This window comes from Schistocerca americana, chromosome 2 (assembly GCF_021461395.2).
Source record: "Schistocerca americana isolate TAMUIC-IGC-003095 chromosome 2, iqSchAmer2.1, whole genome shotgun sequence".
NCBI classification, from domain to species: domain Eukaryota; kingdom Metazoa; phylum Arthropoda; class Insecta; order Orthoptera; family Acrididae; genus Schistocerca; species Schistocerca americana.
The window spans coordinates 790,817,256-790,834,782 of NC_060120.1; the positions used below are offsets into that span (position 1 = coordinate 790,817,256).

At 42.0% G+C, this 17,527-nt stretch overlaps 1 protein-coding gene across 1 annotated transcript in view; it reads left to right on the forward strand.

Annotated features, from left to right (window-relative positions):
- LOC124595256 (disks large homolog 5) overlaps nucleotides 1-17,527 on the forward strand; it is a 172,063-nt gene that overhangs the window by 124,319 nt on the left and 30,217 nt on the right. Inside the window, exon 23 of the mRNA XM_047133923.1 lies at nucleotides 3,004-3,226. Coding sequence (XP_046989879.1) covers nucleotides 3,004-3,226 — 223 coding nt within the window. The remainder of the gene's footprint in view (nucleotides 1-3,003; nucleotides 3,227-17,527) is intronic.

The window sequence follows — 17,527 nt, forward strand, 5'->3', positions numbered from 1 at the left end:
AAATTATTGGAGCCAGTACATGATCATGTAATGAGACTGGCTGCTGACTGACACCTCCTAGAATATTTCCATAGACAGGGGGGATCTTACTGCATTAATTCTAATGGTATCATCTCCCATGGTCACGATATGATGATTTCCTAATCATCTAACTTATCAGATTCTTCATATAGGGTGTGTTGACCTCCTGACTTCTGTCCTAGAGTGCGTTTCCCAATTGGAATGCACCTACAGACCCTCTGCGTGGAACTCCGCTTAGCTCCCAGTGTTTTTGCCATTCTGCTCTTTGGTTAGTACTCAGACCACATACTATGACAGATATATTTTAAGGACCTAAAGTTCTAGTCACCCCCATGACCTTTTAGCAGTTGTTTTTCTCAGTTCCTCATGGGTATCAGGTTATCATTTACACTGATGGCTCTAAAACGATAGACAGGATGGGATATGCTTTTACATCTCCTGTGAGTCAGGAGCAACATTTGTTGGTGGAAACATGGCATGCTTTTACGGTGAAGCTGGTAGCCATTAACAGAGCCCTAAATTTTATTAAACAGACCTCCATTGACTGTATTTTAATGTATAGTGACTCAACAAGGAGTCACTAGGCTATTGATTAATGTTAATCTTGTCACCCAGTGATTCAAAATTTTCTCTCTAATGTCGTCGTACTACCTGTTCAGTTGTCTTGCTTTGGGTTTCAAGCCATGTCAGTATCTCATGAAATGAACTGGCTGATTGTTTGGCTATTTATGCAGATAATAACACCTCTACTCACTCAGAGATGGAACAAGATCTGTTTGTCTACTGCACTCTCAAATAAATTCCAAACTATCAAGGAGATGATGGCTGTGCGGCATACCTCCTCCCATTCCTTCCGGAAGAATCCACTGTCTCGAGTTACTCTGAGTCATTCTTGTCACGTTAAACCATAGTTTTACTTTATGTAATGCACCACTCCCACATTGTGGTTGTGGAACTTACAGATGGGTCACATCCTGGTTGATTGTCTCCTCCTTCTTGCTATCCATCTCTGTGCACAGTATTCCAGTTTCTTTGCCTCTAATGTTGATGGAAGTTATATAGGGAAAGTTGAAATGGTCCTTTGTTTCCTCTGAGAAAATTTTTTAAGCATCTTTCAGGGCAGGGGGACTGATGGTTGGGTTTGGCTATCGGTGTTTGCTTGACCCTACCTCCTCTGCCATCTACCCTGGTCACACCTTTTTTCTTTTTTTTGTGTGTTTAAGTACTTTTAGATGTGATTAACCCTTTTTTATGCCACACACTGTTTTATTTTTTAAGGTGCCTCTTCATTATAGTACTCCAATGATGGCTAGGCCTTAAGGCTTCCTCATTCGTAATGCTAACTGATGATGAACGAACAGTTGAACAGGTTTCCTCCAAGAGAATGTGTACTGTTTCCATCTTTAATGCTTTCACCATAACAAATTTTGGGATGGCATAGTTGTGGAGGGGACAGCCCACTCCTCCTTCCCGCCACCTCCCCCTTGCGACTTGCTGAGTCCTATGGACATTTCACTGCACCCACCTACCAACCTGATTATTTCTCTCATCATCTTATTTTACTTTTGTTGGCCCCACTGGTGTTCATTACATTGTTAGCCTTTTCACTTTTTACTGTCCTCTCCACCCAGCTACATGGATTTATTCATTTATTTTGCTATTGTGTTGGAGGAAGTCAGACATGTAGGTGGTGTGTCTTGGTTGCAGATGAGCCCTAGGAGTCCTTCGTCTGCTCTCTAGTCCACAGACTGGCCCGTCCTACATAATTTTATCTTTCATGCAATTATTTCTCACATCTGGTATCAATATAGCTTTCATTCCTTGGTTTTGCCACTAACTTCACGTGCACCACCTCATTAACAAGAGACTGATGACATCACTGGTCCATCAACTTCCCAACCAACTTCTTTAAGAAGTTGGTACCTGTGAGATGATTAGTTTATGTAGTCTCATTGATGAAGCTTTGAACACAAACTGTGGTCCTAAATCTTTTGTTAGAGCTACCTCCAATTGTAGTTCCATGAGTAGTCCTTTATTTTTGTCAAAACAGTGAATTTCACTAAATGGTAATTCATCATATTGGGAGTACACAATAGGAGCAAAATGCTTTGCTAATGTTACGTCACATCACAGTGGAATTCTATAAGCAGAAATGTTCTTAGTGACATCTTCATTTGTAATGTATGTTAGCCTAGTGTTGATTTTGCACATACCTGCTTCAGCCTTTATAAGTCTGTGGTTCTTATGTTATGGTAATGATGTTGCCCCACCATCTCCCCTCACCACCACCCCCGTAAAGGAGCACTTTTTGCACTGCATTCATGCTATATCACAGGTTTATGTCAAAATGACTTTTTTATTTCAAGAATGGAAACCTGAGTTTCAGATTTGAGAGTGAGTTTTAGTTTTTAAGTAATGGAAGGAATGAAGGTAGCAACTCACCATATAGCTAAGGTTTTGAGCAGTTAATATATACACACAAACAAGTCTGGAAAAGTTGCCAAGCTTTCAAACAGTGTTGTTTTTCAGAACTGACTAGTATTGAATACACATTCACTTACAAAGGTGCAAAAAGACATACACCTGCGCAGCTATATTTTTAACTCTGTAAGGAGACATTAATTGAAAGCCTAGCAATGTTTTCACATGTTTAGCTTTTGTTAGAAACCTTATGAAACAATAGCACCAAACTATTTACAGTGATTAGTGAATATATGCCTAAAATATTTTGTGTCAATGTTGAGAGCCCTCAGGATACACAATATGGCAGTATGTTTATGAAACTTGGCTCTATCCTTCAGTCATTGGCTGATAAAGTTTTGCTGACAAGATCGTTTCCTGTCACAAGTACATTTCTGAGAGAATTACATGGATGTAAATAAAAATGACTGTCTTGCTAGAACTACTATACATTTTTTGTTTAATGTTTTGTGCTCTTGGACAGTTCTGAATTTGATTTTTTTTCCCCTCCAATACTTCCAGGATACAATGAAATAAGAGACAAACCTGGTGACAGCTTTTATATACGAGCCATGTTTGATCGGATGGGAGACATGGGAGATCAACATCAGTTGCAGTTCCACAAAGATGATGTGCTTTATGTTGATAATACAATGTTCAATGGTGTTCCTGGCCATTGGCGAGCTTGGTTTGTTGGTGAAGATGGCCACATGCAGCAGTGTGGCATTATTCCCAGTAAATACAAGTTAGTACCACTGCATTGTATACTCTCAGTTAATAATGTAACTGAACTAGACATAGCTTTTCCCATTTGGAAGGACAAAATTACACATTTAATCATATTGTGAATACAAAAGATGGTGGAGCTGTGAAGGTTATTTATTATAACAACCTTTTCATGGCAAGAGTGATATGCAGTAATAACCTACAGAGTTCCAGAAATTCTTGCTCACATATTTAGTACCTCATCTTACTGAAAATTCACTTGACCCTCCATTTTCACTTGTAATGATATTCTTTCAAAATTCTCCAAGGAGAATTTTAAACAATTTTTCTGAAAATTTATTAAACATGATTGTTTGAGCTTTCCTCTCAAGTAGGTTGATGGATAATATATATATGAAACCTATATTAACAGTATAGATACTTTCTTTTAACTGTCTACATACTTTCTTTTAACTGTCTAGATACGTTGTTTTAACTGTCAGTCATATAACTCAATCATATGAGTTAAATTTGATGTAAATAACCTACCTCAACACAAAGGTAATAACAATATTCACAATACAATAATAGGGTAATAAGATTACCACTGACAGCCTTTACATATGACCAGAATTTTTTGAGTTATGTGAGAAGTCTTTTAATAAGATACTGCTATGGTAATCATTGAAAGCTTTATGCATTGTCATTTTGTCATTGACATTTTGACAGGAACAATTCATTTAGCATTTCTCTATCCATACTCTCAGCCACTTGTCAGTGCCTATTTTGTAGTAGTCTCTGTTTCTCTAGTAGTTTCTTAATAGAGACTATAAATCATGGAGCGCCCCACCCATGATGAATTGTTTTACTAAGTACATATCTTTCCAGTGCTTGGTCAACTATTGGGAGTGGCGAAGGCATCAGCAGTGGCCACACGAAATTGTGCACTACCAGAGTGGCGGAAGTGTGTGTGCTGGAGTGCACCAGATTGTGTAACTGGTTGAATTTGGCTTGCAGGAAGCAGTGGACAGGGTCAGCGCAGTGAGCCAGTGGATGCACTTAATAGGATATTGCCACCTGAGCCAAGGACCAACAAACATCGCGCCAGATACTGCTGTCTGAGCCGAGGAAAGAACATACATTGAAGATGGGGTCTGCAAGCGGTGTCCAGGCAGAGGTGGGCAAGTTTTGGGTCATGTTCCTGGGTGGCGCTGAGTGCCTTGTAGTCCGGAATGAAGTGATGGGGCAGGTATGATTGAGGCGTTTGGTGACAATGTTGGCAATTTCCACAATGTGACCTGTGTCTTTCATGATCTTGGGGTTGAACGACTTGTCAGAATTGACGTGGGAAGCACTGATCAATGTCTTTTGAGAGAGCAAGCTTTATAGGCTCCTGATTGGTGAAGATTGTGAAGTGACAGACCTCCAGTGATGGCTGAAAGTATTTGATTGCCTCATAGATGGCAATGAGATGCACTCAAGGACCATTGAGTTACAGAGAGATTCCGTGAAAAAAAGCGAGCAGCTGCAGGATGGCATCGATGGCCATCTTGCTGACACCAAAGATGCATTTTGCAGTGTTTTCAATGAAGATGGTTTCCTGGGGGCATTCAAAGATTATGCAGTGATGCTCACTGTGGTCCTCGTGCGTCACAGAGGAAACGAGGATGTCGTCCAAGTAGGTGAAGCACTAGGAAAAGCCTCACAAGATATTGTCCAGGAAATAGTACCACATTTGGGAGGTCGGATGTCATAAAGGCGTTCTTGTGCAAGCTAAATGGTGTGGTGATGGTGGTCTTCTGGATGTCCTTAGGTGCAACAGGACTCTGGATGAAAGCCTTGGCACAGCTTATCGTGGTGAAGTTTGTAGCACCAGCCAGTGCGTTGTCGTAGCTGTGTAGGAGTGGAACTGAGCACCATTCAGGAATAGAACAGACATTTAACATCTGATAATCACCATGAGACATCTTTCTCCTTGACAAGGTGAAGGGCAGACACTCACGGGCTCTTTGAAGGACACAACACTTGTGGCGATCAGTTTGTCAGACTCTACATAATCAATCTTGAGTTTGCCCAATGAGAGGGGCCCAAGGCTGGCAGAAGACTGGTGGTCCAGTCGTGGCATCAGTGCAATGGACAGTCATATGACAAACTTACCGAGGTGCACTGGATGGGCATGTGAGAGCAGGAAGCTATGTCAGGAGGTCAGCGTATGGGCTGGAGTATGCCACCTGCTTCACATTGAAGAAGACAGTGAACTGGGTGGAGCAGTTAGTTGATCTCCTGGTATCACTGTGAATTAGGTGCCAGCAGGTGGTAGTGCCTGATAAAGTCTACTCCAATAATGGGTTTGATGACATCAGGGGCTTGAAGGCCGAGGAGTGGTCCCACTGGAGGTCGAAATTGAGGATGCGATGATGTATGCTATAAGTGATGATGGTAGAGGTGTTTGCCACAGTCAGGAGGGTTGATGTGGTGACACCAATGTCCCATATGAGCCATTATGGCAAAATAGACAATTCGCTGCCATTGCCGACCAGGAAAGGTGTGACAGAGCAGGCATCACAGACCAAAGAAGTGAGCAGCAGCCAGGTGCCCAATCCTGGCAGTTGTTGGTGGTTGTGGCCCAAGAGCAGCACTCCCAGGTTGAAGTATCTGGGACAAAGCTCTCGTGGTACTAGCCATGCTGTGCGAGGCACCAGCAGGGTGGCTGGAGCTATAGCAGCGATAGCTGTCATTGTGCCAGCAGCTGGGGTTGTACTCTTGGTGGCGGTCGGCGTTGAGGGTGTCAACAACAGCCTGTGGCACTGCCATTTTTATGCTGAGGTGCGTGAAGATGTCATGTACCCCCTACAGCTGGAGAGCATGCTGCAGGCCGGCAAGGAGGGTAGCAGTCCATGACGAGTGGGGTGGCTGTCAGTGTGACAGCCAGTTGGCAGTGCTATATTTGAGAGAGACTGATGTGCAATCTGATGTCTCAAAGTCTTGTAGTGGTCGGTGGCTGGGGGGACAACAAGATGATGTCGGGCATCTCCATCGTGTATGCTGACTTGAACTGGCTGATCACCACGTTGATGCTGCAACTGGTGGAGATAGCATCCACTGAGAAAAACTGCAGGTGCAGGCCCAGGGGTAAGGGGTTGAAAAGTGGCAGGTGAGCTGTGCTACAGTTGCATAGTGGCATGGAGTGGCTGAAATAGGTGGTGTCTTAAATATTGGCACATTGTCACTGGGTGGAATGGCAGCAGCAGCAACAGCAGCAGCAGCAGCAGAAGAAGAAGGAGAAGAATAAATGGGGGCCAGTGGGGGCGCCAGTGTGGCTTCTGGTGCAGGGGACTGGGTCTCCAGTGTAGTCAGCTTTTTAGCATTCCAGCTCCACAAGGTGCATGGTCAGATCAGTGATAATTTTGGCGGGTGAATACACGAAACACATGAGAGTGAAATGGCGTGTGATGCAAAGCACGAAATATAGATTGCTGCGAAATATTATCTGTACCGCCAGTATAGTTTGTCACGTGAAACACAACATAATAGCCTCAGTGCGGTTGTGTTCATAGCAAAGAAATAGAAGTAGCTTGTGGGGTGTGCATGTGAGCAGGAGTCTGTGATTTGCACCTAATGAGACAAGGTGGCAGTTAGCAACATGTCAAGTGTGAATCACCTGAGTTTATCATTGGGTTACCAATGTAGGATCATTGGTACCTAATTAAACAATCCACAAAAAATTAGATAAAATTGAGCACATGGGAATAGGCATGGTAGGCAATGGCACAATGAATAACCTTCACAAAACACTTAAGGCAAAAACAGAATTGTTGAATTGACTGAACTGCCACAAGCAGCTCTGAAATAATCTCAAGAATTAATAGCTTTTACTGGTTCCTGAAACCACGAGGCACAATATTAATGTCACTTGTTGATATGGTGAATAAGAAAGGAAAGAGTGGCACCAAGAAGTGCAATAAAAATAGCAATTTGTTCGGGGAGGGGGTGGGGGGAACACTCAATCTATACACTGTCCAACATGAGTGCCGACACACAGAATAAAGTCACTAACCAAACTCTGGCATTGTTACCTTGAAAAGAAGAAGAGAACTGAGAGTGAAGTTAGGCCGATGGAAGAATTGGTAGGAGCAAGGCCATTGTCTTGGTCCCATTAGCCAGTGACTGTAGTAGATGGGTGTATGGTTGCATGGCAGAACTAAGACGTTTGGGTGGAAGTACGTAGACAGATTTGCATGAGGAAATGACCTCAATGAATTACTAGACAGCCATAGTGAAAAAATAGTTGCTTATTGAGTGGATTCGGACTGCTAAAATCGAAGTGCACTGAAGAGCTGTCATAATATTACTGCCTCTTCATCTAGTCTCCTGAACATTGTGCTTCTGCGTGACTCAGTGGTACAATCTCAGACTATGGATCCAGAAGTTTGAGCCCCAGTCATTTGTAGAATTTTTTTTTTTTTAATCACTTCTTTCACCACAGAAAATGAGAAAATGTTTGTTGGGAAATGCTGGGTTGCACCTGGTTTGGAGTCGTTATTAATCTGTCGGTACCCCTATAGCCGTATGTGTAGTCAGTTTGAAGATGGGTGTATGGCACTTTCAACAGGACCATGCCTAGTAAAACATGATGGTGTTCAAACCAACTTTTGAATTGATGACAGATTATATTTTCATTGTTACAAACATTTCTAATTTCCTTTGTACTTTCGTAATCATTGTTGGTAGGGCTGTATCTTGGTCAGTGACATCATTTTCAATGTGGATATCCTCAGGGAGCTCAGATATATTTGTTACCATTAGACCTATTATACAGGGTGGTTATAATTAAACTTTCACTACTTGAGCCGTTGTGGGTGGAAAAAATATTTACCCCTATGTGTTCCAAACTTTATAGAAATGATGTTCAGACTGCGCATTGTAAGATTTGCGTTGTTAGTGTCATGACTTACTGTTAGGCATGATACTGATGTAGTGACTTAGGGTTAAAACACAATCTCATAGTAAATTACAGCTGCAGACAGTCAACATGGGCTGCTGCTCTTTGTGAGTATCGACACATTAAAGGAATACGGAGAGGTCCTCTTTCTGTACCAGCGTTGAAGAACATGACTCGGAAGTTTGAATTACTTTGTGATTTGGGAATTGCTATTGGGTGAGTCTGTTGGCAGATTGTGCCACAAATTGTTGAAGAAGTTACTGTTGCCATGGCTGAGAATGCTGGAAGGAATGTGCAATTTTCAAGCAGTGTGAGCTGTGTCACTATAATCGAATGTTCCATGGTCCATCTCTACTACAGTCCCAGAATGTTGTGGATACAGATTCTCAATCACATTGACAACATTTGTACCCTAAACATAAACATGGTATGCAATTAACAAATTTTACCCTCACATGTGGTAAATGAAATGTGTTTCTTTCAATGGTTTATTCATTATTTCTCACCTGCAGGAACTTAAACATGTTTCCACAAGTTTTATTTTCATATGATCACTTGTTTTTCATGTGGGATCTCACAAGTAGCAGAAGTTTAAATAACCATCTTGTGTTTTCGTCATGATTGGGCTTCCAAACTATTTGTTCCTAGTAGTTTTCAGAAAAAGCATTTAATATTGCTTGTGAACACAAGAGGCATGTCAAATGACATCACAGGTGATGTCAGTGTACAGGTTGGATCATGTGGGATGTGGGAGAGTGGGAGAACTGGATTCTCAGGCTGATTGAAAGTCATAAAATCTGAGAAAGTGTGTGGTCATTATTGCAAATATGTGTTACAAAGGATCGTCCGGAAATCGTCCGGAAAGAACATCCCAACGCCATTTGCATGGGCAACCTGGTGGGTGGCCGGAAGTCAAAAGATGTCACAAAGAACAGCGACATTTAAGGGAAACTGTGGAATAATAGAAAGAGACTGAGGCAGAGACGACACAAATTACAGTAAAGGTAGGGCAGCTGGTGTAATCTATGTGCCCTGAAGAGGAGCTGCAACACAAGAGAGACAGACAGAAGCATATGGCTGTAGATCTAGAACAGGAGACAGTAAGACTCAGAAGAATATTCTGGCAGACGGTCACAGGAGGTAGTCACATGGTCTCTCTCCCATGCTTCCTGATTGGTTTGCAAAATATTTTCAAAATATACTGTACTAAGCAGCATCTTGGACTTTTGGTCTGTGAGTTCATCATACAGATGACGGCACATTTATCCAGCTGAGTAACTGGGTACTGAATGCAAAATCTTACAAAGGTAGAACTACAATAAAATTATTAATTTGTTGTGGTCCTTGATGCACCAGACAGCTGGAGCTGTATATACAGTCAATGGATTCTACAACTGTATCTGCTGTTTCCTCATACCTCTCTCAGTATGTTACCTTGTGACGCACATATGAAACATGCAGTGTTTTGCCAGAAACAGAAATAATTTTATTAATGCATGAAAAGATTTAGTTTATGACCTCCAAAGGTGCTAGAAATATTCTCTTAGATTTTGTCCTTACGTAAGGATGATTGCGTTTTACTGATTTATTTGGTAAAACAGTTCCACTTAAGACATCTGCATCTACAGCTACATATGTAAGCCGCATTATGGTGCACGGCACCTTGTGCTGCTACTGCTTGTTCCCTTTCCTGTTCCATTCACAAATAGAACGAGGGAAAAGTGACTGCCCACATGTCCCTGTGCAAGCCCTAATTTCTCTTATCTTCGTGGCCTCTACATGAAATGTATGTTCATGGCAGTAGAATCATTCTATAGTCAGCTTCAACTGTTGGTTCTTTAAATTTTATCGATAGCGTTTCACTTAAAGAACATCATCTTTCCTCCAGGGATTCCCATTTGAGTTCATGAAGCATCTTCGTAATACTTGTGTGTAAATTGAACCTACCAGTAATAAATCTAGCAGCATTTCTCTGAATCGCTTGGATGTCTTACATCACTCCAATCAGGTGGAGATCATGGAAGAATGGATCGTACTACTGTTCTAGACAAAGTCTTCTTTATTGATGATATCCATCTTCCATAATAGCTGCTGCTTGCTGATCACTTTGTCCATCAGATTGTTTGTGTACATAGAGAGTAAGTGCAGTCCTATCATACACTCCTGATGATACCCTTGCCTCTGATGGACACTCACCTTTGAAGACAATCTGCTGGGTTATACTACATAAGAAGTCTTTGAGCCACATGCTTATCTTGGAATCTAATCTGTGAGTTTGGACTTCTGTTAACAGTTCCCAGTGGGGGGGAAATGTTTTCCGGAAATCTAGGAATATGTCATCAGCTTGTTACCTTCATCCACGGGGTTTGCAGGATACTATGTGGCAAAAGGGCAATCTGAGTTTTGCATGGGTGGTGCTTTCCAAATTCGAGCTGATTTGTGAACATACGCTCTTCCTTATCAAGAAAATGAGCTGTTACATATGTTCATCTCCATGTCAGATAAAAACATACCTAAATTTTTTGAAAATCTCTTCAGGTTTGCTGCCTGATCCTAAAATCAACTCGATTCAATATTTTGGCAGTCCAACTGGTCACCATCTTCAGGTGAATGTTGCTTCTGCTGATGAGTTCCACTGAGAACTGACTCCAGGCTGCAAATCGACGATCTGTGTGCGTCGACTTTCGGTGAACACTATGTCCCAAAGTACCATGTGGTTTTTTTATAATCCATAACCTCTAAAAATGGAAGCATCCCATCACTTTCAACCTCCATGGTAACTTTAATGTGGGGATGAAGACAGTTGAAGTGGTCCAAAAATCTATTAAGACATCACATCCATGTGATCAGGCAAAAAAAGGTAACATCGACATATCTCCAGAAGCATGTTGGTTGCAAAGCCGAAGTCCTCAGTGCCATATCCTCAAAGTCCTCCATAAATAAATTGGTGACCATGGCTGATAAAGGACTACCCATAGCCACTTCGTCATTGAGTTCGAAAATGTCGACATTAAATAAAAAATATGTGGATGTTAGCACTTAATGACAAAGCTTCACCAACTCTTTATCAGTTTTTCACTAATCAAAGTAAGGAACTCTTCCAGAGGGACTCGTGTAAACAGAGATACCACATCAAAACTCGCCAATAGATTTGAAGTTCTCAGCCTCAAAGATTTCAATTGTTGAATAAAATCCACCGAATTGGAGATATGGTGTTCACACTTACCAACATATGGACTGAGAACAGATGATAAATACTTCACCAGGTTATAAGTGGGTGCACCCAAATTACTAACAAAAGGGTGTAGAGTAACCCCTTCCTTATGTAACTTAGGTAGACCATACAACCTAGGCGGAACGGCAGCTCCATGATGTAGTTTCTTATGTAAATCTGTGGACAACAAACTCTTGATCAACAATGAAAGTGTCTTGCACTTAATCCTTTCTGTGGGATCACTAGAAAGTCTTCTGTTTGCCGGACCGTTGAGTAGTAAATTCATTTTTAGGATGTAATCATCCTGCGTCATTACAATGTGGCATTCCTCTTGTCAGCTGGTAAAACTACACTACTGGCCATTAAAATTGCTACATCACAAAGATGACATGCTACAGACGCAAAATTTAACCGACAGGAAGAAGATGCTGTGATATGCAAATGAGAAGCTTTTTAGAGCATTCACACAAGGTTGGCGCCAGTGGTGACACCTACAACATGCTGAAATGAGGAAAGTTTCCAACCGATTTCTCATACGTTGCCTGGTGAAACGTTGTTGTGATGCCTTGTGTAAGGAGGAGAAATGCGTACCATCACGTTTCCGACTTTGATAAAGGTCAGATTGTAGCCTATCGCAATTGGGGTTTATTGTATCGGGACATTGCTGCTCGTGTTGGTTGAGATCCAATGACTTTTAGCAGAATATGGAATCAATGGGTTCAGGAGGGTAATACAGAATGGCATTATGGATCCCAACAGCCTCGTATCACTAGCAGTCGAGATGACAGGCATCTTATCCGCATGGCTGTAACAGATTGTGCAGCCACGTCTCGATCCCTGAGTCAACAGATGGGGATGTTTGCAAGACAACAACCATCTGCACAAACATTGCGACGACGTTTGAAGCAGCATGGACTATCAACTCGGAGACCATGGCTGTGGTTACCCTTGACGCTGCATCACAGGCAGGAGCACCTGCAATGGTGTACTCAACGACGAACCTGGATGCACGAATGGCAAAAGTCACTTTTTCCGATGAATCCAGGTTCTGTTTACAGCATCATGATGGTCGCATCCGTATTTGACGACATCACGGTGAATGGACATTGGAAGCGTGTATTCGTCATCGACATACTGGCGTATCACCCCATGTGATGGTATGGGGTGCCATTGGTTACATGTGTCGGTCACCTCTTGTTCGCATTGATGGCACTTTGAATAGTGGACGTTACATTTCAGATGTGTTACGACCTGTGGCTCTATCCTTCATTCGATCCCTGTGAAACCCTACATTTCAGCAGAATAGTGCATGACCGCATGTTGCAGGTCCTGCACGGGCCTTTCTGGGTACAGATAATGTTCGACTGCTGCCCTGGCCAGCACATTCTCTAGATCTCTCACCAATTGAAAACGTCTGGTCAGTTCGTGGCGGAGCAACTGGCTCGTCACAATACTCCAATCACTATTCTTGATGAACTGTGGTATTGTGTTGAAGCTGCATGGGCAGCTGTACCTGTACACGCGCAATTGCATGAAAATGTAATCACATGTCAGTTCTAGTATAATATATTTGTCCAATTAATACCCGTTTATCATCTGCATTTCTTCTTGGTGTAGCAATTTTAATGGCCAGTAGTCTACTACATCATCATCATTCCAAAGGGCACGAATGACTGCTGTCTCTGCGGAAGAGATGTTATGCCGCAGTGGTCGAGCCCGATGTAATGTGTATCATTTAAGTCGCAAGTACCTCTAGGGTGAGGAGATAGTGAAACTTGTGTAGAAGTTAGATAAACTTCGGACAAAAAAAGGAAAGCTGTACAGTGGCCTTCTTGGTGGGATGCCGTGATGAAGAACTTTGCCAGATTTGTTCGTTTTATTAGTAGTAAGGGAGCTAATAGGATTAAGGAGCGTGCAAGCAAAGCACTTATAAGAGAACACATTAGTTTTACGCGTAGATAGCTGGATATTGTTTCCAAAGATTTATTTTACTTACATTTGAATTTGTCATTGCAGTTTTCAAGTGATGTTTGGCAGTGTGTTGATGATTCCACATGGGCACTATTGGATTGGGCACGTAGGAGCGCCGTTTCCAGACAGTCCTCCAAATGTGAACGGCTTCTATCATGTTCTACAGCATCAGAAGGGAATAAATGTCAACGCGCTGTGGCTAATCTTTCTAACAAGGATTTGGATAGGCCCACAGTGGCGGTGTTGGAGAAAGGTTTAAATTTTTCCCTATCACAGAGTTTAAATGCTCTGTAGAACAAGCAGCACACTGCCTTCCTGAGGACCGAGCGGACGAAATATGGCAAGAAGTGTCCCACACATTAGGTCGGGCTCGGCCACTGCTGGGTAACATCTCTTCCCCAGAGAGAGCAGCCATTCATGCCCCTAGAAATGATGATGAAGTAGTAGTTTGACCAGCTGACGTTGTAATGACATGGGATGATTACGTCCTAAAAATAGATTTAATACTCAACGACCCGGCATATAGAAGACTTTCTAGTGACCCCACAGAAAAGATTAAGTGCAAGACACTTTCGCTGTTGATAAAGAGTTCGTTGTCTGAAGAAACTTCATCATGGTGCTGCCGTTCCGCCTAGGTTGTATGGTCTGCCTAAGTTGCATAAGGGAGGGGTTCCTCTACACCCTATTATTAGTAATTTGGGTGCACCCACTTATAACCTGGTGAAGTATTTATAATCTGTTCTCAGTCCATATGTTGGCAAGTGTAAACACCAGATCTCCAATTCGGTGGATTTTGTTTGACAATTGAAATCTTTAAGGCTGAGTCCTTAAGATGTATTAGTGAGTTTTGATGTGGTATCTCTGTTTACAAGAGTCCCTCTGGAAGAGTCTCGAGTCTCTTACTTTGATTAGTGAAAAACTGGATGAAAAGTTGGTGAAGCTTTGTCGTCATGTGCTGACATCCATGTATTTTTTATTTAACAGCAACATTTTTGAACAGAATGACAGAGTGGCTATGGGTAGTCCTTTGTCACACAGTCGCCAATATATTTATGGAGGACTTCGAGGACTTTGGCTTTGCAACCAACTTGCTTCTGGATATATGTGGATGATACCTTTTTCGTCTGGTCACATGGACATGATGACCTTAATACGAGGGTTGGAACTTTAATAGTGGTAACTATTTATTTACAGCGCGTACAAAAAAGATATGTGTTTCAAAGTTTTACTGACCTTCAAAGTAGTCACCAGCATTGTGTATAACCTGTTGCCAGCGATGTGGAAGTCGTAGGCTACTCTTAGCTATGCCAGTTGTGTTGACAGTTTGAGAGGCACAGTCTATTGCCCAATAAATTTGTAGCAGTCCTGAAGCGAATGCTGTGAAGGGTTTCCTTCAGTTTAGAAATCAAGTTGAACTTACAAGGGCTTAATTCAGGGGAGTGCAGTAGTTTGTATAGCACTTAGCAGCCCCAACAGTCAAACAAATCAGTAACGGCTTGCACTGTATGTGCTTGAGCATTGTCCTGCAAAATGATGGTCTGGTCTTGCAGGAAGTGTCATCACTGCTGTCTCTATGCTGTTCATATTTGGATCACAACCTACGACCAGCTTAGAGACAGAAGTATGTCACTTTCTGCAGGACCTGACCATCATTTTGCAGGACAATGCTCAAGTACGTACAGTGCAAGCTGTTACTGATTTGTTTGACTGATGGGGCTGCTAAGTGCTATACCACCTACTGCACTCCCCTGACTTAAGCCCTCGTGAGTTCAGCTCGATTTCTAAACTGAAGGAAACACTTCACATCTTTCGCTTCAGAACTGCTACAGATTTGTCAGGCAATAGACCGTGCCATTCGAACTGTCAACACAATGCTACGGTCGCAGGTTCGAATCCTGCCTCGGGCATGGATGTGTGTGATGTCCTTAGGTTAGTTAGGTTTAAGTAGTTCTAAGTTCTAGGGGACTGATAACCACAGCAGTTGAGTCCCATAGTGCTCAGAGCCATTTGAACCATTTGTCAACACAACTGGCACAGCTAAGAGTATCCTATGACTTCCACATCGCTGGCAACAGGTATACACAATGCTGGTGACTACTTCGAAGGTAAGTAAGACTTTGAAACGTGTATCTATTTTGTATGAGCTGTGAATAAATAGTTTCCACTATTAAAGTTCCAACCCTTATAGATTTGTGGACCACTTCAACTGTCTTCATCCCCAGATTGAATTTACCATGGAGGTTGAAAGTGATGGGATGCTTCCATTTTTAGACGTCATGGTTTATAAAAAGCCAGATGGTACTTTGGGACATAGTGTTGACTGAAAACTCACTCACACATATTGGTATCTGGATTCTAAGAGTTGTCATCCTCCACACCAATGCTGTGGTGTCCTTAGGACTTTGGTATGCAGAGCATATGCCATTTTCGACACGGACAGCTTAACCGAAGAACTTGTGCATTTGATGGCTGTTTTTAAGGAAAATGGATACTCTGAGAAGCAGATTTGCCGGGCTATGGATTTTGGACCATCTCTGGAGGTGCATGAAGAGGAACATAGATCAGTGGCCTTTATTCCGTATGCTGGGGGCATATCGTTTAAGGTTGGAAGAATTTTAAGGAATTTTAACATTAAAAGAGTCCATCTTCTTGATTTTGGGCTTAGGAAACCCAGTGTATACAAAATTCTGTGTCAGTGTGGGAAGGCTTATAATGGCCATTCGATTCGTACAGTTCATGACAAGTATGTGGAACATTGCCGTCATACGAGGTTACAACAGCTGGAAAAACCAGCAGTAGCAGAACACTGCTTAAATGAGGGACACGGTATGAAATTTGATGAAACTGTGACAGTTGCCAACACTTAGCAGGACGTGGAATCCTGTGCTATCCCACATCAAAACAGAAAGTTCTTTGGTGCGACTAATCCGAGTGTTCAAAAATCATCCCCGAGTGCGATATATTGTTGCCGCCAGTGTTCTACTAAGGGCAGTCTTGGAGGGCAGCAACCATGATGGGCGGCGCATGTACCGTGTATGGTACAGTTGATTTGCAGCCTGGCATCAGTACTCAGTGGGATTCATCAGCAGAAGCAGCATTCTCCTGAAGATGGCGATCAGTTGGATCACCAAAATATCGAATCGAGTTGATTTTAGGATCCGGCAGCAAACCCAAAGAGACTTTCAAGACTTATTACGCCGGGAAAGTCTACAAAGTCACACCATACCAAAATTACCTGACTATTGAAACTGAAGGGAGCAGTTTGTTGATGCTGATTGTGTAGTATGATGATTACAATGTGTCCATTGAAAATAAGTCCCAGACATGGGTTTCATAACCATTATCTCCCATTTTGTCACAAGTGGTCACCTTTGCCAATTAAGACACTTGAGCATCTGTTTGGATGGACTCGGATCCTCATTGTAACATTTGTTTGCACCTATTTCTCTGGATAATACTCTGTTCTCCAGCAACTTATAAATAGCACAACATGTGAAACAGTTGATAGGCAGACAGGATGTTATGCTACTGTAGCAAACTATACTATTCACAGAAAATTTGAGGCAAGCGTGTGACACTGAAAAATTGAATGGTACTCAAGTAGCCTAATTGACAATCCCCGTCACAAGTCCTAAACGTGATTCAGCTTGCCTTTTGTGAGTACAAAGTCTCTCCATCATAAATCTGAAATAAAGTTTTGAGACACGACCTACTACAGCCATGAATATAGTGAATCCAATAAGTGACCCAGTTGTTCTTAATTTAGTTTTCAGTAAGTGAGGAGAGTAAAGCAACCACTGGTCTAGGTTTTTCCCCTGTAGCTACTCTGACATCTAAACATGTATCCTGCAAGCTACTATACAGTGTGTTGTAAGGAGTACTTTGTTCAGTAATTAATGATTTTCTCTCCTGTTCCATTCTTGAATTACCAATAAACAGTATTGGCCATTGTCAACCATTGCAAATGCTGACTTGTACAGACTGCCTTGAAATTGAATGTAAATTATTACTGTTCATGTTAACAAGTAAAATGCATTATGGTATGAACTTATTGTGTATTTCTGTGTAGAACACAGTTTTGTACCAGCTTCATAGATCTTTGTGATACACAGTAAAACATCACAACAAACTGCTTGGTTAAGCTGTATGTGTGTTGTACTTAGTGGTGGAAATGGAAACTTAATGCTGTGACATACACTGGAAGAGAATGACCA